This window comes from Eschrichtius robustus, chromosome 11 (assembly GCF_028021215.1).
Source record: "Eschrichtius robustus isolate mEscRob2 chromosome 11, mEscRob2.pri, whole genome shotgun sequence".
Taxonomy (NCBI): domain Eukaryota; kingdom Metazoa; phylum Chordata; class Mammalia; order Artiodactyla; family Eschrichtiidae; genus Eschrichtius; species Eschrichtius robustus.
In genome coordinates this window covers 99,739,778-99,767,065 of record NC_090834.1, presented here as the reverse complement: position 1 = coordinate 99,767,065, position 27,288 = coordinate 99,739,778, and the positions used below count along the sequence as shown (strand labels likewise).

The following is a 27,288-nucleotide window of genomic DNA, read 5'->3' as shown; positions in this document are numbered from 1 at the left end:
ATATTGTATTTTTAACTTCAAATTCCAATTCCATTTATTCATTTATTCATTGCTGGCACATAGGAAAGCAGTTGACTTCTATCTTGCAACTTAATATAATCACTTAATAGTTCCAGGAGGTTTTGTTTTTTTGCTTGTTTGTTGTTTTATTCTTTGGGATTTTCTACATAAACAATTATGTTGTCTGTGAACAAAGAAAGTTTTATTTCTTCTTCTCCAATCTATATACCTCTTACTTACTTTTCTTGTCTTATTGCATTAAGTAGGCTTCCAGTACAGTGTTGAAGAGGAGTGGTGAGAGGAGACATCCTTGCTTGTTCCCAGTCTTAGGGGGAAAGCATATACAGTTAACCCTTGAACAATGTGGGGAGAAAGGGACTCTGACCCCCGCACAGCTGAAAATCCATGTATAACTTTACAGTCAGCCCTCCATATCTGCTGTTCCGCACCCTTGGAGTCAACCAACTGCAGATCATGTAGTACTGTGTACGTATTTATTGAAATAATCTGCATGTTAGTGGACCCACATTGTTCAAACACATATGTTTTTCAAGGGTCAACTGCCATTTCTCACCTTTAAATGTAGCTATGGGTTTTTTGTAGACATTGTTTATCAACTTGAGAAGTTCCCCACTCTTCCAGTTTGATGATAGTTTTTATCAAAAATAGGTTTTAGATTTTGTCAGGTACATTTTCTGTATCTAGTGATATGATCATATGATTTTTCTTCTTTATCCTGTTGATGTGATGGATCATATTATTAACTGATTTTGAAATGTTTAACCAGCCTTGCCTACTGGAATAAATCCCCATTTGGTCATAGTGTGTAACTTTTTTTTATACATTATTCTATTCGATTTGCCAACATTTTGTTGAGCATTTTTACTTCTGTGTTCATAAAAGATATTAGACTGTAGTTTTCCTTTCTTCAATGTTTTTGCCCGGTTTTGGTATCAGGGTAGTGCTGGCCTCAGAAGCAGTCCCACTTCTGTTTTCTGGAAGAGATTATGGAGATTTGGTGTAATTTCTTCCTTAGGTATTTGGTAGAATTTACCAATGAACCCACCTGGGCCTGGCACTTTCTGTCTTAAGAGGTTTTTAATGATTGATTCAGTGTAATAGATATAGGCCTATTCAGATCACCTGTTTCTTCTTGTGTCAATTTTGGTAGTCTGTGTCTTTCAACGAACTGGTCCATTTCACCTAGCTTATCAAACTTGTGGGCATTGAGTTGTTCATAATAGTCCTTTACTATCCTTTTAGTGTCCATGGGATCAGTAGTGATAGCTTGTCTTTCACTTCTGGTATTAATAATTTGTATCTTCCCTCTTTTTTTCTTTGTTAGCCTGGCTAAAGGTTTATTGATTTTATTGGTCTTTTCAAAGAACCAGCTTTTGGTTTCATTGATTTTTTTTTTCTCTATTGATTTCCTGTTTTCAGTCTCACTGATTTCTGCTGTAATTTTGATTATTTCTTTTCTTCTGCTTACTTTGGATTTAATTTGCTCTTCTTTTTCTTGTTTCCTAAAGTGGAAGTTTAAATTATTGATTTTAGATCTTTCTTCTTTTCTAGTATGTGCATTCAAAGCAGTAACATTCCCTCTAAGCGCTGCTTTCGCTACATCCCACAAATTTTAATTAGTTGTATTTTCATTTAGTTAAAAATATTTTAAAATCTCTCTTGTGATGTCTTCTTTGAGCCATGTGTTACTTAAAGTGTGTTGCTTAATCTCCAAGTATTTAGGGATTTTCCAGTTATCTTTCTGTTACTGATTTCTAGTTTAAGTTCCTTGTGTTCTGACAGCATACTTCGTATGATTTCAGTTCTTTTAAATTTGTTACAGTGTGTTGTGTGGACCAGAATGTGGTCTGTCTTGGCCTAAGCTGTTTTTCAAGGAGAACATTACTAAGGAGTCTGGGTCCTACGCATTTGCTCTTAATTCTGAAATGAAGTGCTTCTCTTCCTTGGTCCTGGCACATTATTTGGGCCAGTCTCTTACGAAAGAACCTCTGTCTATGAGCTGTTGATTCCAGAGCTATACCTATAGAGGAAAAACATACAGAGATTGGAGTAAATGATTAAAATAATTTTAATGGTGGTCATTTATTAGGCACTTACTGTTTGCCATCACTTTACATTTATTATTTCAGTAAGTGTTCCAAATAGCCCTATAAGTTGAAAGGATTTTTATTATCTTTTTACAGATAAGGAAACAGGTTCAGAGAGATTGATTTACACAGAGTCATACTAATATAGGTACTAGCAGGAAGAGTCAAAATCGGGTCCATCTGATTCTGAAGCCCGTATTCTCAGAAACAATGTTAAAAACAGACACATGAGATCCCAGTTCAAGCCAAACTCTAATCCATGGCAGAAATGGAAAACTGGAAGTTTGCTAAAGGAATATTTGTATAATGCTGTGCCTTTTATTGGTTTCTCTCCAAAATCAGTATCGCTAACAGTTTTGGTGCCTTTAGCAGCGAGCATTCCAGTAGTAGTGCTTCCTAAGAGCACCTATCTTGGAGTTAAGATGTAGGCTGTGTTTATCTAACTTGGAGTTTCCCAACCAGGAATGATTTTGATCCCCAGGGAACATTTGGCAATGTCTGGATACATTTTTGGTGGTCACAACTGGGTAACTACTGGCATCTAGTGGGAAGAGGCCAGGGGTACGGATAAACATCCTACAATGCACAAGACCCACCCCACCCCCTAAACAAAGAATTATCTGACCCAAGATATCAGTAGTGGAGGTTGAGAAACCCTGAGTCTAGCTTGTTCCATTCTGTTATTACTGAGAAAACCTTGAGCCCTCAGAAATCCCTCAGCATTCTGTCAGGATTTGGTTTCCAAGGCTAAGTGCCTCCTATGTAAATACTTTGTAGCTCAGTCCGTTAATTCATTCTGGCACATTTCCTATACCTTGAGCTTAGTAGCCAGAGGCCTGTTAAATGGTTGGGTTTTTTTTTTAATAGGGTGATACTTTTTCTTCCTGATGTTTCTGAGAGACAGGCTCAGTTGGCCTGCAGCTCTTGCAGAAGAGAACCTGGTGACAGTACCCTAATCTGTTGCTGGCATCTTTAGCTCCCTAATCTATGTTTACGCGGCACTGAAAATCAACTCTCCCTGCTGCCAGGCCCCATTCCTCCTCAACACTCTGGCACCACTGGCAGAGAATACCTCCCCAGTCTCTTCCACACAGTACAACCATACATGATTATTTTATTGCACAGCTGTTTTCCAGAAGACGTTTCCTGAGGCATGGATATACAGGATGCTTCTGGAGCTGTGGGTTGGAGTCTCAGTCATTTCTGTTCCAGTTGCAGATATATCCACAGCGCTCTTAAAGCATCTGGTATTTTCCTTAACTGTTTTCCTGTTAGTAGCTCTCGTCCTCTCCCCCAGATTTTAAGCTCCTACAATACGGGGTTTGTTTCTTCAGTTTTTTTCCTATCCTGTCTTAGGAACTAGCATTTCTTTCATCGTATACTAAGAAAATCAACTTGCCTTCTTCCATTTTGGGTTATATGCTTTTCTATTAAAAGTTGGAGGAAATTATAAGGAACTAAAATCATTTGAGAGAGACTAGTGGTCAGAGGTTGATATGAACCATCTAGATACAGATAAGCAAGCCAGAGGAACAATTCATAAACTCAATGGAATTGAGCCTGGGTCCAAATAAAACTGAATAATTCTTTCCTGAGTAGTGGACCTTGAAATTTAAAAAGTTATTTTCATTATCAAGGAGGCCTAGAAAAATCAAAGTTCCTATTAAGGAAGTCCTGTAGGGGAACTTCCCTGGTGGCGCAGTGGTTAAGAATCTGCCTGCCTATACAGGGGACATGGGTTCGATCCCTGGTCCAGGAAGATCCCACATGCCGCAGAGCAACTAAGCCTGTGCGCCACAACTGCTAAGCCTGTGCTCTTGAGCCCGTGAGCCACAACTACTGAGCCCGCGTGCTGCAACTACTGAAGTCCGCGCGCCTAGAGCCCATCCTCTGCGACAAGAGAAGCCACCACAATGAGAAGCCCGCGCACCGCAACGAAGAGTAGCCCCCGCTCGCCGCAACTAGAGAAAGCCCTCGCGCAGCAACCAAAACCCAACTCAGCCAAAAATAAATAAATTAATAAATTAATTAATTATTTTACAAAAAGAAAGTCCTATAGGTAGCTTACCCTCCTCATGACCCAGAGGTTCAGCAAAATTTCCCAAGTCAGATATCATTACTACAGAATTTTCTGTAAAGTTTAAGCAAAGGCATATATTTACCTCATTTAAGTGATATGCCACAGGGCCCTCAATAGGGATTTTCTTTTTTTTCTTTTTTTATTTGGCTGCATTGGGTCTTCGTTGCTGTGCACAGGCTTTCTCTAGTTGCGGCGAGCGGGGCTACTCTTCATTGCAGTGTGTGGGCTTCTCACTACGGTGGCTTCTCTTGTTGTGGAGCACGAGCTCTAGGTGCGTGGGCTTCAGTAGTTGTGGCACGTGGGCTCAGTAGTTGTGGCTCACGGGCTCTAGAGCACAGGCTCAGTAGTTGTGGTGCACGGGCTTAGTTGCTCCGCGGCATGTGGGATCTTCCCGGGCCAGGGCTCGAACCCGTGTCCCTTGCAATGGCAGGCGGATTCTTAACTACTGCTCCACCAGGGAGGCCCCCTCAATAGGGATTTGAGGTCAGTGGGCTCATTGACAGAACCCTCAAATGCTGTCTTTCTTAGGCCTTCAGAGAGAACATGACCATTTTGAACAATGTCTTTGAATCTGCAAGATTATAAAGAATGTATTGTTTGGATAGTATTGGTTTATCTAAAACAGTATTTCTCAACCTTTATTTTATCATTACCCTCCTAAGGAGCCTTTTTAGACATTTTTTTCCCTAATCACCCCCCTCCCATGAAATTTTAATATCACAGATAATGCTGTGTATCTGTTCATATACTGCAGTACTTTGACAGGGACTGGGGATTGTACTATCTAAGATTTTTCCCCCACCATGAAAGAGTTTTCACCCCCGTGGGGGCAGTCCTGCCCATGTTGACGATATGTTAATCTAGAAGTATCATCATCTTGGGACCCAATTGTTGGCATCTTTCTTAACAAATTGAAACAGGGACAAGGACTCTATCAGTAAACTAATGTTAAAAAAGAGTCTTCCCATGCAATGGCCTGAAACAACTGGGGAAGAGTGAGAAGACTACTTTTCTCATATTTCATAGCTTGTATGGAGGACATTTTCCCTCTGAACAATCTCTTGACCATCTGAGGAAAGAACAGGGAAACACCAGGAGTAGCAGAGCAATAAATGCAGTGCTCTAAAAGGAGGGGAAAAAAAAAAAAAGACAAGACCCTCTTGCAGTGACATGCAGAGGAGGAAAATGGTGATACTGAAGAATCTGGGTATAGAACTGTCCATTGTTCCAAGGCTAGTCAGCTCTAACAAGTTCAGTTTCTCAAAATCAGAGTTGATTTGCAGCAGAGAATACCATTTAGGTTGTGTAGCATATAAGAATGTTCTATTCTCCCAAGAGGGTTTGGCTCTGTCTGATCAGAAGGGTGGGTGTGTATGAAATGCACCTCGGAAGGAGGAGGAGGAAGAGATGACATGTTCATGTAAAATGAAATACAACTGCAAATTAAAGTGTCACCCTGTTTTAAAAAAATCCATTTTTTATTTAATTGGTTACCAAGGAAAAAAATGTCATACAGAAGTATATGTCTCAAGGAAAGTTAAACTGTGAGATGTTACAAGTGAATCTGTATTCAAGGAAGTTATCCTGGGGTGGGGTGGGGCAGGGGTTATAAAATATTGCCTTAATAAAAATATTCTGAGGCGGAAAAGCTAGGCTCATAAATTTCTATTGTGTTACATGCCAGAGGTCCAGAAGAGATTAACAAATATTACCTCATTTGTTCTTTGCTGTCTCTCTCTATCCGATCAGCTGAATGCTGGCTGCCTCTTGGGGAAGCCTCCTTTTGAGATGTTTTATTAGGAGGAAGGTCATATACAAAGGAGATGCTTTCTCCCAAAGGGTGCTGCTTACCCAAAGACATCCAGGGACTGAATGCTTTTCTGTGTTAATGGTGTCCTCCCATTTTTCATGTTTCTTTCCCAGCATTTTTATGAACACCCATTTGTCTCTTTAGATTGTGAGCCTACCAGATAAGATATATACAGTACGTGCCACATTGTTGGCACTCAGTAAATGTTACGTAATAATGGGAAGGGGGGCTGATTTATATTATATTACATTATACTATACTATCTATATTATATTATATTGTATTATACTATATTTACATGTAGAATTGTTCTTGAGAAACATGTCTGGTTTCTCTTTGAGATAGAGACTTGACATATAGGACTTGTCAGCTTTCTTCAGCCTTAGTTGTGATTCTTCCTTTTCTCCCTCTTCTAATCCTAGCTTTGTCTCATGTTTGCAATGGAAACATATAGATAAACACTATAATGTGCTCTCTTTGTCTTCTCCCCAACCAGGGGCAGTGATTGGTGATGGACAGTCTGCCGTGGCCAGTAACATTGCCAATACTACCTACCGGCTCCAGTGGTGGGACTTCACTAAGTTTGACCTCCCAGAAATCAGTAATGGTAAGCCAAGGTAGAACTGGGGATACTGGTGGAAGGTCTGTCTCTTACTGGTGAGCCAGAGCTCAGAAACCCACATAGCACTGATTTTTCATCACCTCGTTGAGCAGCTGACTGCCGTGTGCCATTTCTGCAGCTCTTCTCCAACTCTCGTTAAGCAATTCAACAAACATGTTTTGAGCACCCACCCTGAGCAGCGAACAATGCTTTGGTACAGTGATCAGAACAGTGCTAAGGTGGACACCAAACTGAAGATGTCTGCCCCAGGAGTTTACCGACTAGTAGTTCATTGTCCCAAGCCTAGAAGTTTGGGTGGAACTGAGAGGAAGAGAAGGAGAAGGGAGTGTAGGAACTGAGAGCCAGACCCTTGAGGAAAGACTACAGTGATGATAAACTCATTTATTAATCTAGATCTGAATGGTGCAAAGGGAGTGGCCTGATTGATGTGTGATTTACAAACATGTCTGTCTGACAGTCCATTTTCCCAGCTTCTACGAGTCCTCAATCCCATGTCCCAGTTGTTCGATTGAAATCACATCATTGTTTTAAAAATTAATTAATTAATTAATTAATTGGCTGTGTTGGGTCTTCCGTTGCTGTGTGCGGGCCCTCTCCAGTTGAAGCGAGTGGGGGCCACTCCTTGCCACAGTGCGAGGGCTTCTCACTGCAGTGGCCTCCCCTGCCACGGAGCACAGGCTCCAGGCGCGCAGGCTTCAGCAGTCGTGGCACACGGGCTTCAGTAGTTGTGGCTCGTGTGCTCCAGAGCGCAGGCTCAGCAGTTGTGGCGCACGGGCTTGGTTGCTCCGCAGCATGTGGGATCTTCCCGGACCAGGGCCTGAACCCATGGCCCCTGCATTGGCAGGCGGATTCTCAACCACTGCACCACCAGGGAAGCCCAATCACAGCATTTTAGACATCTCATTTCACTTTCTATCTGATGACGGACTCTCACACACTCCTGAGAAGTGGTGGTTCAGCCTCTGCTTGAACACTTCAGATAGGTCACACTGTCTGATGAGTTGGCCCTAGTCCATCACTGCTAAATTCCTGTTCAAATGTTTTTTCTTATACCCAGCCACCATTTCCCTTGCTGTCACTTCCTCCCATTGGTCCTAGTTTTACCTCTGAGTCTCCATAGAATAAGTCTAATGATGTCTCTTCTAAGTGACAGTTCTCCAGCTATTTGAAGATAAACTGCCATTTCCCTTTAAATCATTCTTTTTGGGCCAAAGTTCCTGAGATTCCTTTTACGATCTGGTTTTCAAATCCTAGACAGTTCTGCTCATTTCCCCTTTAAGCTTTGAGGTGGCAGAACAACGTAGAACACTCCAGATGAGAGCTGTCCAAAACAGAGTACAGTGGTGGTTTGGACAGTGTTAGTTCAGCCTAAGATTTCAACAGCTTTTTCTGAAGCCACTATTGAGTTTGCAGTCACTTAAAATTCCTTGATGGGACTTCCCTGGTTGCGCAGTGGTTACGAATCCACCTGCCGATGCAGGAGACACGGGTTTGATCCCTGGTCCGGGAAGATCCCACATGCCGTGAAGCAACTAAGCCTGTGCGCTACAACTACTGAGCCTGCACTCTTGAGCCTACAAGCCACAACTACTGAGCCCGTGTGCTGCAACTAATGAAGCCTACGTGCCTAGAGCCCATGCTCTGCAACAAGGGAAGCCACCGCAGTGAGAAGCCTGCTCACCGGAATGAAAAGTAGCCCCTGCTCACCGCAACCAGAGAAAGCCCATGCACAGCAACGAGGACCCAATGAAGCCAAACATAAATAAATAAATAAATAAACAAACAATGTATTTATTTATTTAAAAAATACTTGATAATTGTTAATAAACCAAGACTTTACCACCCTATACTTACTTGCGCGGTTTGAATGTTTTAAAAACCAAAGGTTTGTATTTGTTTCTATTAAGTTTTATCTTAATAGTGTCAACTGCTATTCTCAGTTCCTGCCTCTCAACATTTTTTTGAACTTTGATTCAGCCCTTTTTTTCCCAAGCTTACATCATCTTCTACTTTCTCTGTCTTTTTTTTTTTTTTTTTAACACTAAGTACTTTAATTATTATTTTTTGGCTGCATAGGGTCTTAGTTGCAGCATGAGGGATCTTTTCTTTTGGCGGGAGTGCTTAGTTGCCCCGAGGCATGTAAGATCTTAGTTCCCCTGCATTGGAAAGTGGATTCTTAATCACTGGACCACCAGGGAAGTCCCTCTGTCTTACTTTGTTTTTCTGGTCTTTAAAAAAATATTTATTTATTTACTTATTTGGTTGCGCCGGGTCTTAGTTGCGGCAGGCGGGCTCCTTAGTTGTGGCATGAGAACTCTTAGTTGCAGCATGCATGTGGGATCTAGTTCCCTGACCGGGGATCGAACCCAGGCCCCCTGCACTGGGAGTGCAGACTGTTGTGTTTTTTTAAAAAATAAATTTATTTATTTATTTATTTTTGGCTGCGTTGGGTCTTCGTTGCTGCGCGAGGGCTTTCTCGAGTTGCGGTGAGCAGGGGCTAATCTTCGTTGCGGTGCGTGGGCTTCTCATTGCGGTGGCTTCTCTTGTTGCCAAGCACGGGCTCTAGGTGCGCGGGCTCAGTAGTTGTGGCTCACAGGCTCTAGAGCGCAGGCTCAGTAGTTGTGGTGCACGGGCTTAGCTGCTCCGCGGCATGTGGGATCTTCCTGGACCAGGGCTCGAACCCGTGTCCCCTGCATTGGCAGGTGGATTCTTAACCACTGCGCCACCAGGGAAGTCCTGGGAGCGCAGACTCTTAACCAACTGTGCCACCAGGGAAGTCCCCCCTTTGTCTTACTTTGGATTGCCAGCAAAACTGGTACATCAGTCAGGACTTTGCACCAGGCATTGTGGTATGTTCCTGTGGGCTTGCTCTGTGTCAATTTTGGTTCACGAATTTGCACCTAGGCTTGGTTGTTCGCATGTGAAGCCCATATTTTTCTATCTTGTCTATAGGGTATTGTAAGAGTTGGTCAGATACCTTAAAATAATCAAGATAGCCCCTGTCTGTGGCATTTCCCAGTATGCCAATCTTGGTATCCTTATCAGACCATGAAAATTAGGTCAATTTTTCATGTCCTGATCTTAGTGAAACCTCAGTAGCAATCTTTTTTTCCTAAGTACTTTTAAGCCGCATGTTCAGTAATCTATTCTTTACTAGAAATCAAATGCAATCTACCTTTTCCCTTATTAAATACTGTTTGCTTGTTTATAGATTTCTGGCCCAGATGTTTGCCATAATTTTCCCTAGGTGCTTTGTTTCGTTAGTTTATTTGCTTTGTTTCTTTTATTATAATCTGAAATACATTTACCGAAGATTTTTAAAATATAAAAGGATATACAGTGAAAAGTTTCCCAACCCTGCTCCCAGCTACCCACCACTCCACCCCATAGGCAACCACAGTTAGCAGTGTCTTGCATATCTCTTCAAAGATATTGTATGTATATACAAGTACATGCAAATGTATGTTTTTCCACCTCTATTTAAGCTAAATGGTAGCATGTTATACATACTTTTCTTTCTGTACCTTGCTTTCTGTACTTCATGTCTTGGTGATCTTTCCGTATCAGTATATAAAGCGTTTTACCCAGTTCTTTTTTAATGGCTGCCTAGTATCCCACTGTCCTTTTTTTTTTAATTTTTAAAAAAAATATATAAATATTTATTTATTTATTTTTGGCTGTGTTGGGTCTTCGTTGCTGCGCGTGGGCTTTCTCTAGTTGTGGCGAGCGGGGACTACTCTTCGTTGCGGTGCACGGGCTTCTCATTGCAGTGGCTTCTCTTGTTGCGGAGCACGGGCTCTAGGCATGCGGGCTTCAGTAGTTGTGGCACACAGGCTCAGTAGTTGTAGCTCGCGGGCTCTAGAGCACAGGCTCAGTAGTTGTGGTGCACGGGCTTAGTTGCTCCGTGGCATGTGGGATCTTCCTGGACCAGGCAGGCAGATTGTTAACCACTTTGCCACCAGGGAAGTCCCCCACTGTCCATTTTTTAACCGGTTATTTTTTAACCAGTGTTCTGCTGAGGAATTTTTTTTTTTTTTTTGGTCTGTGCCGGGTCTTAGTTGTGGCACGCGGGATGTTCATTGTGGCATGAAGGATCTTTAGTTGCAGCATGCAGGATCTAGTTCCCTAACCAGGGATTGAACCCAGGCCACCTGCGTTGGGAGTGCAGAGTCTTAACCCCTGGAACACCAGGGAAGCCCCTCTGCTGAGGAACTTTTAAGTTGTTTCCAGTCTTTTGCTATACAAACCATGCCACAGTTTGTCATTTTGCACATGTGCAAGTATATCATAGGATAAATTCCTAGAAATGGAATTGTTGGGAGGAAGAATATGTAGATTCGTGATTTTGGTAGATACTGCTAAATCACCCTCTGTAGAGATTATACCAATTTATACACTCGCTTGTGGTTCATGAGAGTGCATGTTTCCCTAATCTCTTGCTTGTAGAATATGCTGTCATATTTTGGGGTATTTATAAATCTGATGGTAAAAAATACTATGTAGGTGGGACTTCCCTGGCGGTCCAGTGGTTAGGCCTCCGCACTTCCACTGTTGGGGGCGAGGGTTCAATCCCTGGTCGGGAAACTAGGATCCTGCAAGCCGCGTGGTGTGGCCAAAAAAAAAGAAAAAAAAATAGTATGTAGTTATTTTAAATTTGTATTTCTCATATTATAAACCAGGTTGTGTGGCTCTTCATACATTTAGCCCCATGTGTTGCCTTTTCTTGGCTTGTCTCTGTGCTTTACCTATTTTTTTTTTATTGTGTTGTTGGTCTTTTCCTTACCAGTTCTACAGGAGCTCTTTATAAATCAGAAAATTAACTCATAATAGGAGTTTCCTGGTTGTCATTTGTCTTTTGACTCTGCCGAAGGTTATTTTTGTCATAGAACTTATTTTAAGTAGTCAGAATTATCCAACTTTCCTTTTATGGTTCCTAGATTTTGTGGCAGCATCAAGAAGATCAGTTAGTACTTTTATATTTTAGTTTTTTCCTTTAAATCTTTGATTCATCAGAAGTTTAACCTAGTCCTAAATAAGCAGAGTATGATCCAGCTTTTCCCCCACGTGCTACTCATTTGTCACAACCAATTTATAAAATGATCTATTTGTCCCCATTGATTTGGGATGTCACTTTCATCCTATTAATTTCCTGTTGAGTATTTAGATGTATTTCTTCTGTCTCTTCTGTCCCAGGGATCTGTCTGATTATTCATGTAACAGTACCACATTGGTTTAAGTCTGAGGCTCTGTTTTAGAATCTGGTAGGACTAGTCTCCTCTTGTTATTTTTTTAATCCAACATTTCTTGCCTGCTTGAACATTTTGGTTTTCTGTATGGACTTTAAAACTACCTCGCTTCTTCCCTTCACCCCCCTGAAAAAATCCTGTTGGTGTAATTAATGTGATCGCATTAAACATATAAAGTAACTTAAGGAGACTCAATATTTTTATGGTATCTTCTTATGTAAGAACATGGTATGATTTTTCAGTTTCTCCAAGTCTCTCTTGTGGTCTTAGGAATGTTTTAAAGTTTTCTTCATGTAATTTTATACATTTTTAAAGTTTATTGTTACAAGCTTTAAAAAAATTTCTATTTTACTGAATTTGTTTACTAATTATAGTTGTTATTCAGTTAAATCTCATGGGTTTTCTAAGTACGTTATCTGTAAATAGTATTAATTTTCCCTCCTCTGTTCCAAGTTGTACACCTGTGATTTCTTCCTCTTGTCTAAGTGCATTGGCTGCTACCATCAGAACAATGTTAAATAATAGCAGGCATCCTCATATCATTCCTCATTTCAGTAGAAAAACTTCCAGCTTTTTCCCAGTAAGCATATTGCTGACTTTTGGGTTGAACCAGAACTAGTTTATTGTTTTAAGGAAGTCATTATTCTTATTTTATTGTGAGTTTTTAATCAAGAATAGATACTCGGAATTCCCTGGCGGTTCAGTGGTTAGGACTCCCCCCCCACCCGCCCCCGCCGCCCCTGCAAAAAAAATAGATGTTAAATTTAGTCATGCCTTATCAGCATCTGTGAAGATGATCATATGTTTTTTTCTCTCCTTTGACCTAACAATGAGATCATTATGTTTTTTTAAACAAGTATCTGTAGATTTAATTGACCTTAAATTAATCTTTAAATCCCAATAATACCAATAAACTGCCCTTGATTATTATTTTTTTTAATTTATCTATTTTTGGCTGCATTGGGTCTTCATTGCTGCGCAGGCTTTCTCTAGTTGTGACGAGCAGGGTTTACTCTTCGTTGTGGTGCGCGGGCTTCTCATCGCGGTGGCTTCTCTTGTTGCGGAGCACGGGCTCTAGGCATGCGGGCTTCAGTAGTTGTGGCTCGCAGGCTCTAGAGCTCAGGCTCAGTAGTTGCAGCGCATGGGCTTAGTTGCTCCATGACATGTGGGATCTTCCCGGACCAGGGCTCAAACCTGTGTCCCCTGCATTGGCAGGCAGGTTCTTAACCACAGCACCACCAGGGAAGCCCCGAGATCATTATGTTGATAGATTCTGTAATATTGAACCCAACCTTACATCCCTTGAATAAACCCCACCTGGTTCGTGGTATATGCTTTAGCATTAAATTCTTTCCATGTAGCTTGCTAATAATTAAGAGTTTTTTCCTTGAAATTTGTGAGATGGATCTATCCTATTCTTTTTCATAAAATCTATGAGTTTTGGTATCAATGTTATGCTTGTGTTGCAAATATAATTTGAAAGTTTTTCTTTTTGTCTGGAACAGCTTAAATAGAATTGGAATTACTTGTACTTTTTATACTTTAAAGGTCTGAGCCTGATGCTTTTTTCTTCCCTTTTTTTCACAAGCATAGGGAGAGGTAGTTCTTTGATAACATTTTCTTTGTCAACTGTCCTATGATGGTTAAGCAAATGAACTCTTGAGCTACACTGTCCAGGTTCAAATCTTGCTCAGCCACCTTCTAGCAGTGTGACCTTGGTTACTTAATCTCTCTACACCTTAGTTTCCTTGTCTATAAAATGAGGGTTATAATAGTGCCAACCTCATAGGGTTGTTAGGAGAATTAAATTAGTTAACATTGATACATGTCAGGCACTCTGAACGGCATCTGGCACTTTCTGTAGTAAATGGTCAGTAAATGTTAGCTCTTTTTATCATGTCTTTTTCTTGGAAATTATACCGTGATTCTTTGAGAGTATGGCTATAATTCTAAAGTCACCCCTGCCCCTGTTTTCAGTACTCTGAGAGGTGTATTTTCCATCTCTGGAAAGTGATGTTCATGTAAAAAAGATAGTTCTCTCTTAACCTGTTGCCTCATCTGTAATTGGCTTCTGATCCTTCTGAAGCATGTTGTTTCTCCCCAGTTGGAGACAATTTTCTTTGATGGAAAAACCAAATATTCAGAAGAATACAGGCATTGGATATGCTGGTAGCAGAGCTGAGACGGTCTTTTTGGTTGTCCTTGACATTCTTTGTACAAGCCTCCACTTGTTCTGACTACAACTTCCTGTCATTCACCTTCTGTGTTCCTTCTTACTTCCTTTGATCATGGCTGTTGTAAAACCTGAGCTGATCAAAAAGTATCATGTGCAACCAGATTGGCTCATTTAGTTTGGCTCACCTTTCTCCCTCATTTAAGTCCTGTGCAATATTAGAATTCTGCTTTTTAAAAGTGCCCTATTTTTCTCAGAGTTTTGGCCTTGGGAAATACTTGGCATTCTAGGAGTTTAGGGCATATATGTCTGATGGTGGCCAGTGTTCCTTGCCATGGTATCACCCTCTAGAATGACAGTCACTTTCACCTGAGGCTCCTGTAATTAATTCTAACTGCTTTTCCTGGTTGGTCTGAATAAAGTCTAGTTACAGTTCTGAATCTGGTAGATTCAGCTGTCAGCAGAGTTCATTTGGGAATCTGTTTGTAGGATTCGTTTCTGAACCTTGCATACTTCCCAGTGGAGGGAAGTGTTTGGCTTTGGCACAGCTCATGCTTGGGAGCCACTGGCCCTCAGTTTTACTCACGTGTTCAGCAGCCACTGTGTTGTCAAGAGGTCATCTGACTTATCTGAATTGAATTTAACTCTTTTCTAGAATTAGGCTAAAGAGTGTTACCGCCTGTTTCTCTTAGTTGAGATACAGGATTAATAAATTACTATCTGTAAAGCGTTTAGAAATTTGTGAATAAGGCCTCATATAACACAGATAATTTTGAAACCGCTCTCATGGGAAAAAGCTCATTAGATTCACTGTAGTTTTTAAGAGTGAACTCTTGTGGGAGAATAGCATTAGTCACCAGGGTGCCCTGACAGAACGGACCTTAAGAAACCCAGGGGCTGAGTGGTGTGGGGCACACACACATCCACAGAGGATGTAGTGATTGGTGCCGTTGGGAATGCTTATATAGTGTCATCTGGAGCTCTGTGCAGGAGGTCCTATTCTGAAATCTGAGGGCTCAGAGATAGTCAAAAGGAAATTTTCCTGCTGATTTAAACCCCTTTGGGTTTTCCAAATCCATATCTAATGCATTTGTAAAAGTACTGCAACTGCTAATCGCTCCCGTGGCCTCATCTGGCCAGCCAGCAACAGGCTACAAATCGATCTTTGTACAAGGTGTTTGTGTATAATTTATGGAGCTGATAGAAAGGCAGAGCCCTCTGCTCCTCCAGGCATCAGTACTTCTTACCCCTCCCATTCCCTGCTAGGGCATTTTAACTTGGAAATCATTTATAATTAGGAGGAGATTACATTGCACAGTCTGGAACATGGCTTCCTGCTGTCTTCTGCATCGTTTTTGCTCCTCCTGGAGCTGCCCCCTGAAGCTCTCAAGCAGTTTTGATTTGAAAAATCCTTTCTTTCCTAGACTTTATTTCCATTCTCAGCTGCCCAGCTAAGTGCTCCATCATCATTCCCCACATGTGTTTTGCCTTTAAGTGCAGGGCAGTTTGCTGGAGCTCCAGCTCAGGGGTCAAGGACTGTTTGGTGAGACAGCGGTTTTCAAGTGTGGTCCCAGACCAGCAACATCAGACGCCTGGGAACTTGCTAGAAATGCAAATTCTCAGGCCTCACCCCCAGCGTTCTGTGTTTTGATAAGCCCTCCAGGTGATTATGTTGCATGCTGAAACTTGAGAACCACTGTGGTAAGGCAAGGCAGGGAGCAGAACAAAGATTTCTAGTGGTGTGTGGGTTGCCACTGTCTTAAACTGTATTTCACTTCACCTTTTTCTCTACCTGCTTACATCATTATTGAATCCAAAAATGATGAGCTCTCCTTGTCATTAGTGCATTACTTTGCTATGGCCTGAAAAAACAAATAACAGAGATCCAGGAAATCTCTCCCTTTGTAAATTAACTCATCAAAATTTCAGCCTTATGAGAAGAAGCTGCACGAACGAATTGAAGCAGTGACCACTCACCACTGTAACTGAACATTTCCATTTCCATTTCCATTGCTTGTTGTATATTAATTTCCATGAAATTAATATACAACAAGCAATAAATGTAAATTGCTAATTGGAGCTTTGAAATATTAATGAAACTGTAAACACCCCACCCAGTGCTCAATGAAGCTACCAAATCACTCTGTGACTACTACATCCCCTTCATTATGGTAGAAGTAAAACCCTAGATCCCTAGCTGTACAAGTTCTGAAAGGGAACATGCTGCTGGAGAAGCTCCGTTTTAATTTTCAGCATTCTCTTTTCACTTGTTATTTGCATATCTCTCTCTGAGCTCACTGCAGGAACTGGGAGCAGTTGCGAAATTGGGTGGAGTTGAGGGGAGGGGACGAAATTTGGGAGATGGCCATTGACTTGGAATCATCATAATACAGTACAAACACAAACACCATGGCTTGAATTTGAGGCTGACAAAATGCTTTTTGTCTATATGCCCAGTTTTTCGTGGGCTTAGAGCCAAGCCTCCCAAAAGAAGGAAAACCTTTCTTGTACTTTCCCCCCCACCCACAGACCCCTCTTAGTAATTAATCTGGCAGTATCTAGTTCAGTGCTTTTTTAATGTTGGTGGCAAGTTTTGAGGGTCACTGTAGGCTTCTGTATGTTTGACTGAATTGCAGGTTAACACATATAAGCTAGATGTCTGTAACAGCAAGATAGAAAAGCCGACTTTCATAAAATACTCACCATGCATTTTTGGGACATTAAATGTAGATAAAATGGAAACCATACAAAGCTGTCTTAAAGCCCACAGAGTCCCATTTCCTTTTCTGTTTATTTTCATGTCCTACTTAATATTTGTCATTGCTTTCTTTCTCTCTCTGCCTTTGATGGTTGCAGTCTAAATTGTCAGTTTCTTTTTACCTTTCTGAGGATTGTGCGAACATCAAGGTTAGAAAACCAAGATGGACTCACTCTTTTTTTAAAAAATAAATTTATTTTATTTTTGGCTGCGTTGGGTCTTCATTGCTGCGTGCGGGCTTTCTCTAGTTGCGGCAAGCCGGGGCTACTCTTCGTTGCGGTAGGTGGGCTTCTCATTGCATTAGCTTCTCTTGTTGCAGAGCATGGGCTCTAGGCACGCGGGCTTCAGTAGTTATGACACGTGCAGACTCAGTAGTCATGGCTCGCGGGCTCTAGAGTGCAGGCTCAGTAGTTGTGGCGCAGGGGCTTAGTTGCTCCGCGGCATGTGGGATCTTCCTAGACCAGGGCTCGAACCAGTGTCCCCTGCATTGGCAGGCAGATTCTTAACCACTGCACCACCAGGGAAGTCCCTGGACTCACTGTTGAAGCTCCCCCAGTTGCTTTGGTTCTGTATCCCCAACTGTAATCATGTGTCAATCCAGGGAAGGGGGAGGAGATTATTTTTTTGGCAACAGGCATGGGACCCTGAGTAAGGAGCAGACAGTCTCAGTGCTAACTAGATAAATCTAGCCATACAGGCTCGAGCAGATGGTGGGTTGGAAGTTGAGCAGTACAAAGCCCTAATGGTGATAGCAATGAGTATTTGGATGTCATTATCTTATTAGTTAGCAAACAGGACCATCCTTGTGGTCCCTCCTCAGCTTTATGTGTAATGGTGCTGTAGGTGTCAGCCCCCAGGAGTTGGCACAATAGCCTAATCAATGTGTTCTGATGTCTTTTTTGATCTACTCTGTCATCTCTGTGGCTTCATTAACAGCACACACAGGGAAAGGGGGATGAATATAGAGTTTTAGAAATCACTCCGGATCCCTGATCCCATAAGTCTCAAGTTCCCCCTGGAAAGCAGCTCTTTGTTTTGTTTTCCTTAAGGTAATTTCCTGGGGAAACTTGCCCTTGACCTTCCAGGTCAGGCCATTTGGCTTCCTGGAGTAGATCACCTGGAATCTGGTGAGGGCAGTTGAGCTTGCCTTTTTGTTTGTTTTAACCATAATGCCTCTGACAGTGGACATCTGAAGTGATCTCCTTCAAATAAGAGAAAGTGAATTAGTCTCTTTGCATGTAAGTAGATCTAAATGAGACAGAGCCCAGAGGAGCTTGGTCCCTTTGGATGTGTTGTGCTGTTCTGCTCATGCCCATGGTGTGGGCCATCTGATTCCAGGCTCACATCAAGGGTAGGCCACTTCCTCCGGGCAGGGATTTGCACAATGGGCCTCAGAGAGGGGATTCAAATGAAAACCGAAACGAAGCATGCAGGCACAGCCCCAGAGCTAGCTAACATCTCATTAGTCCTGTCATGTGGAACGATTCTCCCCACCGACAGGCATTCCTCCACCCCACCCCCGACCCCACCCGTTCCCTCGTGCTGAGCCTGCCTGCTGCCTGGCTGACTGTGCTTAATTCTCAGTAACTGCTACGTGCAGACCGGGGCTGCCCATGGTCATTGGCTTATGGTACGGGTGAGGGATAGAGCGTAGTGAGAAATGAAAATAGTTCCAGCCATCCAGCCAGGGCTAGGCTTTGTTTCTCTTTATCCTCTCTTGTGGAATTAGGGATTAGCATTAGCAAGGAGCCGTCCAGAAGACTGAAGTCTCTAAATGCTCCAGTTTTCTTAAACGAGAAAATAAGACAAAAACTGGTGAAATGATTTCCTTCTCCAAGGTCACATAGAGGTGGGGAGTAGGATTCTCACCCCCAAGGAAGTTTTACCTGGATCACCTTTTTCTTGGAATCAGTGGGTTTACATTTTCATTCATCTCAGTTTTGATCTTTTGGACAATAACAGCTGTTGAGTGGCTCTCCGGGAACAATTGTTAATAACTTTTTCCCTAGCTCATCTCTCAAATGATGTTTCCTAAGTGTGAGCTAAGACTCAGCAGGTGGTTGTGGTTGTGTTGACTCTCTGTAGTTTCCTATTAAAGTGGTAGAAGAGACATATCTTTTCTGTGTCTTGTGTTGCTTGTTCCATGACATTTTAGTTTGATAAGGCAGCCTTTAGTATGTCTAGAGAGGGTTCAGGTTCAGGCCCTTAGAGAGGCCCCCAGATTTCCTGACCCAGAATTTTTTATACCATCAACTCCAAACTTTCTTACCCTCTTTTCTTTCTTTGTCTGATGCAGCCTCCATGAATGTGCTGGTGCAGAACTGCAAGATCTACAATGATGCCAGCTGTGACATTTCTGCAGATGGCCAGCTCCTGGCGGCTTTCATCCCTAGCAGCCAAAGGGGCTTTCCTGATGAAGGCATCCTGGCAGTGTACTCTCTGGCCCCCCATAACCTGGGCGAAATGCTCTACACCAAGCGATTTGGTAAGAGATAGGAAGCCCAAACTAGTGACAAAGGGATGCTGGTACCTTGGCCTGGGCATTCCTAGGTGAGGTACAGCTTAGGTGGGAGTAATGGTCACATACTGCCCCTGCTTCACTGGGGCACGTGTCAGAGGAAGATTGCTTTGTCCTGGCTGGTAGCATTGCAGAAGAATCTCAGAATAAGAGTCCTCCCTACCATGGTGGCATCACCGGCATACTTCTGTTGTTATGGGCAGGAATAAGGGGGAGCTTCGTTCTTGTTCATGGCTTGGGGAAGTGGGCACAGTCACACACTGCAAGGCCGTTTGGCATTGTGTATTAAAAGCCCCCAAAATGTATGTTCTCTTTGATCCAGTAATTTCACTTCTAAGGAAATAATCAGAAAACTATACAAGATTTATATAGAAGGATGTTCACAGCAGTGTTATTTATCATAGAGAAAAATGTCAAATTGTGAAGAGTTGCTTAAAGAAATAATGGTGCATTAATAAGGCAGAATACCACTTGGCCTTTAAAATGCTCTTTTAGAAGACTATTTAATGGTGAAAAATGTTCGTAATGGATGAAGCGGAAAAAGTAGATTTCAAAATAGTATTTACAATATAACAATTTTTTAAATGTGATTCTATGATAATACTGGTTAGCATTTATTAAGTACTTTTTGTGTGTCAAACACTGTACTCAATACTTTACATGCCTTCTCATTGTACTCTTCACTACAATCCTATGAGATTAACCCCAGGATGACCAAACAAAGATGAAGATTAGAGAGAAAGAGAAAAGACTAAGAGGGAAAATTATTTCCTTGTAATAGCAAGAACTCTGGGAGATGTCTCTCTGTTTTTCTGTCCCTCAGGTCCCAATGCCATTTCAGTGAGCCTATCCCCGATGGGTCGATATGTAATGGTGGGCTTGGCCTCACGAAGGATCCTGCTGCACCCCTCCACAGAGCACATGGTGGCCCAGGTCTTCAGGCTGCAACAGGCCCATGGTGGCGAGACCTCCATGAGGGTGAGTGCATTGCTTGTGGCTTCGCTGTATGGCGGCTCTCCTAGGCCTGGCTGGCAGGGTAATGCAGGACAAGGTTGTGGTCTCCCAGCCAGGACCAGAGATGTCATGCCCATAAGGAGCTAGGAAAGACTCCAGTCCAGACTAGTAATGACCAGCAGCCCGCACTTTTGGAAGCTCTGGACTATTAAAAGGCAGGGGCTTTCTCATACCCTAAATCATGAGCTAGGTCCCCAGAGGCCTGAAAGGATCTTTGCATAAAGACCAAACTGAATACTTCCTTACCTCAACATGAAACCTTTAGTCTGGAGATACACAGAGAACCCAATGAAATATTTATGCTTCTTTTTTAAAAAAAAGTTTCAGGACGCAAGCTATAAAAAGAGATAGATAGTATACTATGAAATGTTCTTTTCCTGAGGTTGTAATCACGATGGAGGATAAGGACTTTGGGCAGCTGCTATGCTCTTAACTGTCCCGTCCGTTTCACTAGCAGAGAAATGTTCTATTTAGGACCCTTTCTTGTCTGAAGCCGTCCTTGCTTGTATTGCCATAAAAGCCTTCTGGGCATCCTGGGGTTAGTGGCCTCCTGGACTCAACCAGTCTAGTTTCTGACTGAGATTATTCCCTCATCCCATGGGGGCTCATTTGGCCAGGGTTTTGTCAAGGGGAGTTGAGCATTTGAACACTTCTCTAATTAGATGGTGTTTAAGCTCTGTCTCAATCTAAGAACCTGTGAATATCCTTAGCACTTTATGCTGTGCCATTTATAGTTTTATGCACTTGTTTATGTGTTGTTTTGTGTTTTCTTTAGCAGTGTGGTGTGTATGTTTAATCCACCCAGTTAGGTTCAGTGTAAGCTCCTTAGGGGCATATCCACCGGGGTCCCTCATTTAGTGCTACACATGTAGATGCTTGTTGAATTCAGCCTGGAATATGAAGCATTTGTTTTAAAGAAAAAACCCTAAAGATAGGACCCATTATATACAAAGCAATAGAAAGTGGGTGGCCAGGTGTGGTGTCTCCAGCCTCTTCTCCCTCCTGTCTCCTACAAGGACCCTCTTTCCAACTCTACTGAGCCACTTTCCAAGCCCCCTGAATTAGTAAGGCTCTCTCTTGCCAGGGTGCCTTTACCTGGAGTGCCCTTTTCTCCCTGAAACCCAACTGCCTGCAAGCTCTTCCCCTTCTATGGAACCTTCCTAAACAGAATTGATCACTCCCTCCTGTGCCACCCCTGTATCTAGTACACTCTCTGTGTTAACACTCATCACACCAAACTGCAGTTATTTATTTCCACATCATTCTCCTCTCTTGGCCCACGAGCTCCTTGAGAGTAGGACCATGTCTGTTTCATCTTTATGAACTCCAAATACCTAGTAAGAAACCTCTCATTTAGGAGAAGCTGAATAAATGAAAGAGAATCTCAAGAAAAGCATCCTTATTGTTTCTAGGTGGTAACTAGCAGAACCTTTGATGGGTGACATCATGTCCCACCATGCCTCTGAAAGGGTAGAAACAAGGCATTCTCTGCTCTTGACATCACAATCACAGGAAAGTTCTGATTTTTGAATCCATGTGACTAGAAATATTTGACATTGAGTGATTGGGAGAGGACATCGCGGGAAGTTCATCGATCCTGTTTTCTTACCTAGATAAATGAGGATGGAAGGTGAATTTTAGTTTAAATATTCTTTTTTTTTTTTTTTTTTAATATATTTTTCTTCCTTTTTATTTTTATTTATTTATTTTTTATTTTTTTAAATTATTTATTTATTTATTTATTTATTTGGCTGTGTTGGGTCTTCGTTTCTGTACGAGGGCTTCCCCCAGCTGCGGCAAGTGGGGGCCACTCTTCATCGCGGCGCACGGGCCCCTCACTGTCGCGGCCTCCCCTGTTGTGGAGCACAGGCTCCAGACGCGCAGGCTCCAGACGCGCAGGCTCAGCAATCGTGGCTCACGGGCCCAGCCGCCCCGCGGCACGCGGGATCCTCCCAGACCAGGGCTCGAACCCGTGTCCCCTGCATTAGCAGACAGACTCTCAACCACTGCGCCACCAGGGAAGCCCTAAATATTCTTATCTTAAGCAGATTTGGATAGTAAAAGTATCTGGTGTCTGCTTTTCACCACCTAGAATCTTGGCCCTTGCTGTTCTTCTAACCCTTCCTACCTAATTGTGGAATAATGGTTTCTAATCATTAAGAGACAGGATCTGATTTCAGCAACATTAATGGACATCTCCAGCCTCTTCTGGAAGCGAGGGCTCCTGCCCAACTTTTGGGCACAGCCTGCCAGTCCTCCATCCTAGCAAGGTTCCTCTTTTCTATAAGTAGCCAGAAACATCTGGCTAAAGGCAAACAGCTCCAGGGCGGGAGCCAAGATGCTGTCACATATGGTGCCGGCAGCTCAGGGAATGCAGTTGGAGAAGTCTGCTGTGGAGATGTAGGGGCTCAGGGCACCTAGCCAGCTGCTGCATGCCTCACGACAAGAGCTACTTCTCAGCACTCCCAGCAGGGGTTTTTTGATTCTCAATAGACCCCGTCTGCCACTTAGGAGAGGGAGCTGAAGTAACTAGAAAGCTCTCATTTGGGAAGCATTTCTCTCACACAAGAGGCAGGATCCGGGCTTCTCAACAAGGTTTTGCTCACCCTGTGTCCACCCAGTCTGACTTTAAACCCCCGTGCTACAGAAAGGTTTCTGGTTTTCCAGGTCTTGGTTGCCCCTTACGTCCAAAGGCACCAAAGCACTCAGCACATGTCCCTGAATTCAGTCACTGGTGGAAGGGAAGACACCAGCTTTTTTGGATAGCTGTGCTGTACCACCGTTTAAGGCAAGAAGTGCATTTTTGTCTGAGAACAGGGAGCGAGGGTTTAATGGGACAGTAGAGCATCTCCCTCTTTGCACAGGTAAGTATAGGTGGCTGTCTCCATCTGTAATGTCAAGCTCTGTCCTTGAAGGAATTTGTGGGTACTGGGCCTGTCCTAGAGCTTTTCTACCCAGAATCCCCCTTCTCTGTGGTGTTACCTCTTGGAATTCACTGTGGTAACGTTCAGAGAGGTGAAATTGTTGGGCCAGCAGACGTTCCCAGGAGAACATCCTCCAGAGCATCGACTTATTTTAATTCCCACTAAGTGACCATCTCTCCCCAAGAGATGATCTCTTATACAATCCCATATGAAAACTCTTGTAAAAATGAATTGCTAATTGCTCTTCGCCTTGGCGTGCTTATTCTAAGCAGTTCTTCAGACCTCTGGATCAGTGCTTCTCGAACTGTGCTTCTTGGACAACCTGCATTAGAATGCATGGGATCCTTGTTAAAATACAGACTCCACTTCAGGCCAAACTCAGAATAAGAATTGGGCAGGAAGGGGACCGGGTATTTGTATTTGTAATACAAGCTTTCCAGATGATTCTGATATGCACTTGAGTTTGAGAACTGCTGTTCTTAATGACTGCTTTCTTCATTTTAGGTTTCTGCCCTCAGCCTCTTCAGCAAGGCAGAGATACAGTCTCAGGTTTACTTCTTATCGCGGTTTTATGTGTGATGCTTTGATCCTTTGCTAATTTTGTTGCAGGCACAGTGGTGTTTGTGTTCTATCTCCTATAAAACTCTTAGCTTTTTGGCTGTCCGTGCTTCACCTCCCATTTTTCTCAGCTGTTGTTGCTTTACAGGGTTCTCCCTTGAATATCTCTATGTGCTGAATTCTTTTCTTCCCCATGTTGAGTTTAATGATTATCCTTGTCTCTAGGACCTAGGGTCCTCGGATATTTCCCTTCTCTGTTTACTAAGGCTAGGCTTCATCTTCCCAATTTTAGTATCATTGGCAAATCAGGAAAAATAAGACTAGGCACATATTTTATCTCCCCCTTCCCTCTGTCGATTCGAGGCTCTTCCAGGCTGAATATGCTACTATCTCTGCCTCAGGGTCTTATGTGCCATCTGATTCCCTCACACTTGAGCCAGTAGGACTTTTTGTTAATTTCTGTTTGGTTTTTAAGTTAGGCATTTAGAGATTGCTGAGCTGAAGTTTTGCTGAATTCTCAAAACACTGAACTGCCTGAGTTCTCTCTCTGCTTTCATTTTCTAATTGGAACAAGGCACAATATTGTAGCAGAAAACTGCAATTAATTTTCTAAAATTATGGCAACTTGCACAATGTAATAACTTTGGTTGTAACCAAGTGAAAGCATAGTAACAAAAATATAAAATTACTAATGAAACCAGAAATAGTCATATAGCAAACTGTGCCTCCAGTTTGTAGTAAGTGCTGTTTTACCTAGGAATGGGGGCAAACGTCAGCGGTCAAGGTGTGGGTGTAGGTAGGGAGGCAGTGCTGGGGCAGTTTGGGCAGAAGTGATGGACAAGGGACTTGGGTGGGAGAAGAAGCCCTAGGACAGAAAGCAGTTTAGCTCTCCTTTCTCCATGAGACAGCATTGTGCTCTTTAAGGCCAAGCCTCAAACATCAATACTTAAGGGTCAATTTTATTGAAAGCTTTTTCTTTGTGGCTATGCAGTGAAACTGTATTCAAGGGTTGAGCAACTATTACCCAGACAGATTGTTAGTTTGGAGGGGGTGTTGGAAAGAAAGTCTGCCCCTCCCTCCCTCCACCCCTCTCTCTCCCCCCTCTTCTCCCCCCTCTTCCTCTCTTCTCTCCCGCCTCCCCCAACCCCTTCTTGACCCTGAGAGCTCTGCTCTTCAGTAGTGGACAGTCCCCTTGTATACCTTCTCCTTCTAGAGCTCCAGCTCTGAAGATATGCATCCCCCTCATTCTCAATAGGTCCTAGGCAGCAGGAAAGGAAGCAGATTTTTTTTAGACCTACAACCTACTCATATCTAACTGGCCAGTAGTTCTCAATGTGTATTCCCCAGGACTAAGTCAGCATCATCAGAGAACTTAATAGAAATGCAACTTCTCAGCCCTGTCCCAGACCTGCTGAATCAGAAGCTCTGAGGGTAGGGCCCAGCCATGCTTGTTTTACCAAGCCCTCCAGTTGAGTCTGCATGCTGAGTCAAGATTGAGAACCAGTCATCAACTGCATGGGGATCCCAGTTAGACCTCACCTGTCAGAATAGCTTTGTTGTTTTCTTTTTTGCTCTCACCTTGTCTCTGGAACCTCATCTGGTTTATTTCTATGGCTCCTTTAACCAGATCTTTTCAGATACTTTTAAGAAGTTGAGAAATTGATGAGTACCTCCTGCCCTTAGCATTTCTGGATCATGCTAACATCCTAGTGATGGTACTTTAAAGACTAATGCTGTGGGGCCTTTTCCCCAATTCTAATTAAAATTCTTACCTGCCCACAGTTGACTTTGTTCAGGCTCTTAACTGTGATCCCATTCCTGTTTGCCTACGTGCTGTAGAATACAGAGATTCTTAGGCTTAAAAAGTGAGAAGAAATATCTTTATCTTTCTCTCCAGGACCTTCCCCATCTGAAGGTGTAGTTCTTGAGTTCCAACATTCAACTCACTGTTATCCTTGGATGGAAGATGTCGCTGTGGTACCTATTAATGGATATCTTAGTGTCACCCTGGTTATAAAGAAACATTAGTTGGCTTTCTTTATTTCATACCATTTCATAGCCATCTTCACAGAACAGCCTAGTGATGACTGATTATTATTATTATAAGTTCATTAAAATGAACCACAGAAAAGGCTTGGTGTCCAGAGTACTCAAATTAGTCATAACTAAATTGTAGCTTAGACCCTGGGTCGGGGTGGGTAGCCAGCAGTGTCAGCACTGACCAGCATTATGTAACTAACGTGCATAGGCTCTTTTGGCTTGTCCTAGCTCCATTCTTCAACATACAATCTTTACTGTGGCTTACTCCTTGCCCTGAATTTAGCCTGTGATCAAATCCAGTCATCAGTACTTCCCTGGATTCTAAAAGTTTGGTTTTCAAAAGTGACCTAGAGGGCTTCCCTGGTGGCGCAGTGGTTAAGAATCCACCTGCCAATGCAGGGGACATGGGTTCGAGCCCTGGTCCGGGAAGATCCCACATGCCGCGGAGCAGCTAAGCCTGTGCGCCACAACTTACTGAGGCTGTGCTCTAGAGCCCGCGAGCCACCACTACTGAGCCCACGTGCTACAACTTCTGAACCTGCACTCTAGAGCCTGCGAGCCACAACTACTGAGCCCACGTGCTACAGCTACTGAAGCCCGCGAGCCTGGAGCCCGTGCTCCGCGACAAGAAAAGCCACCGCAATTAGAAGCCCGCGCACCGCAATGAGGAGTAGCCCCCGCTCGCTGCAACTAGAGAAAAGCCTGCGCGCAACAACGAAGACCCAATGCAGCCAAAAATAAATCAAAAAAAAAAAAAAAAAGTGACCTAGAACTCTAGTTCAATCCAGAGTATTCTCCAGCAATCTAAGGGAACTGAGCTTCTTCTTAATCTTGTCTGGGCTTGGGAGTGGCAAAAACCAAAAATAAAGATATTTTATTTTTGTATCCTGGAAGTGTACTATTTCTTCAAGGGGAGATTGGGATAAAAGAGAGACAGCTTTGTTGTCAGAAATGATTTACTCCTTCCTAAGATTTTGTCCTCATTAATTTTCTTAAAGCTGCTTGTCAGTTGATTAAAAGCTGCTTCCGCTGCAATTATCTTAAAGTTGACTTCTGAGATGTGGTATAAAGCATCTATCCTCGAAAAGTTCCTTTCTTCAGCATGTTGTAGGAAAGGGGGAGGGGGTATGAGAGAAGTCAGGCGTGTCTCTGATGCGATTTGTCAGAGAAGGGAGGGGGCAAAACAAAAAATTAAAAATAACATTAGAGCTACAATCAAAGCCATTAATTTAGGCGAATTTTTCCATGACAGATTCCTCCAACTTTGATGCTTTCTTTCCTTCATGGCTTCTTAGTAGAGCACAATCTATGCTGCATTTTATTCTTTTCACTCAGCAAAATTTTATTGCGCCCCTACCCTGGGCCAAGTACTTTGCTAGGTCTGGGAATACAATGAACAGAATGGATCTGGTCCTTGCTCTCCTGGTGCATACGTGC

General features: G+C 42.8%; 1 protein-coding gene across 8 annotated transcripts in view; it reads left to right on the top strand.

The window, feature by feature from the left end:
* The window catches only part of AMBRA1 (autophagy and beclin 1 regulator 1), a 182,561-nt gene that overhangs the window by 131,547 nt on the left and 23,726 nt on the right, over window positions 1-27,288 (top strand). For all 8 annotated transcript variants that reach the window (XM_068555246.1, XM_068555249.1, XM_068555248.1 and 5 more), the window contains 3 exons: window positions 6,495-6,605; window positions 19,094-19,282; window positions 20,139-20,293. In XM_068555246.1, the coding sequence (XP_068411347.1) occupies window positions 6,495-6,605; window positions 19,094-19,282; window positions 20,139-20,293 (455 nt within the window). The remainder of the gene's footprint in view (window positions 1-6,494; window positions 6,606-19,093; window positions 19,283-20,138; window positions 20,294-27,288) is intronic.